We start from the raw sequence: 1229 nt of genomic DNA, 5'->3' as shown, positions 1-1229 counted from the left end.
AGTGGTGGTGGTGGTGGTGGTGGTGGTGGAACTGGTGGTGTAGTAGTTGTTGTCTTTGTGATATAATACGGTCTTTAAGATTTCAGTTGCCAATTTTGAAAGCTGTCTGCTGCGTGGTAATTTACAAGTTTTGGATGAGCGACAAAGCAAAGACTGATTTACTTAAAGACGATTGAGTTACTTCAACACAAACGAATCTATTGAAAGAGATATCTTATATTCCACGAGGTTTATTGATATCAAATTTTGCAGGTTGTGGTGGAGCAGCAATGTGACTTGTAAATTACACAATATATGTAATTATAGCGCCATTGAAACTCATAATTTGAATGCCTCCAACAAGTCATGGGAAACTGACGCAATAAATTTTCTTGTTAATATTTTTTAAATTATCAAAATCGATGGAGCATCGGACATAATGTCTTTGTGTAATTAGTTGCGCCTTTTTTATGTTCTAAACTTGCTATTCGTTTTTTCTGGGATTGATAAAAGGATATGTGAACCAAATAGTTGGGTCGATATACTAAGCTATATCCTTGACCAAAACCAGAAGCCTTGTACTTGGGTTCGAAATCAGTATCCTTCTACTCTGCTTCGTCACGTTCCTTCATGTTTTTATTTTTGCGACTTTTGGTTAAATTCATTTCTTCAACAAGTTTTCGGATGCACAGAAACTAGAAAAACAATTCTCGGCACACTCACCCAAAAGTGATACTGCTACTACAGATAATGATGAGGTTGATGATGGAGAGGAGGAGGAATATGATAATGAGGTTGAGGATGAGATAGCGGATGAGGAGAAAGTGGAAGGACGGTGGTGATGACGTCTTTTCGAACGACGACGATGACGATGCTGTGGACAATAATTCACGGTGACGATGACGATGATTTATTATAAGGTAATGATATATAGAAAGAAGAAATATTTAAAAAAAAAGACATGTCAATCAAAGCCACATTGTTAGCAGTTATCTCTGTGATACATGCAGTCTGAGAAAAATGATAAACAGACTTTGATGTAAATCACCGCTTGACCTAGTTTCAGAAAGAAACTTGCTTTTATTGACGACTAATACAATTTTGTAGGTCAACAATTGAAGAAATTGAACATATTGACTCACTATATAGGCATACGAACGAGCGCGTATATATATATATGTGTGTGTGTGTGTGTGTGTGTGTGTGTGTGTGTGTGTATGTGTATAAATTCAATAATAGGACGAATTCTT

At 36.4% G+C, this 1229-nt stretch overlaps 1 protein-coding gene across 1 annotated transcript in view; it reads left to right on the top strand.

The window, feature by feature from the left end:
• The window catches only part of LOC106884487 (CHRNA7-FAM7A fusion protein), a 26441-nt gene that overhangs the window by 20523 nt on the left and 4689 nt on the right, over nucleotides 1-1229 (top strand). The window contains exon 2 of the mRNA XM_014935898.2: nucleotides 657-814. Coding sequence (XP_014791384.2) covers nucleotides 657-814 — 158 coding nt within the window. The remainder of the gene's footprint in view (nucleotides 1-656; nucleotides 815-1229) is intronic.

Source organism: Octopus bimaculoides, chromosome 12 (genome assembly GCF_001194135.2).
Source record: "Octopus bimaculoides isolate UCB-OBI-ISO-001 chromosome 12, ASM119413v2, whole genome shotgun sequence".
Taxonomy (NCBI): domain Eukaryota; kingdom Metazoa; phylum Mollusca; class Cephalopoda; order Octopoda; family Octopodidae; genus Octopus; species Octopus bimaculoides.
The sequence above is the reverse complement of the archived record's forward strand: the minus strand, read 5'-3'. Positions and strand labels throughout refer to the sequence as shown.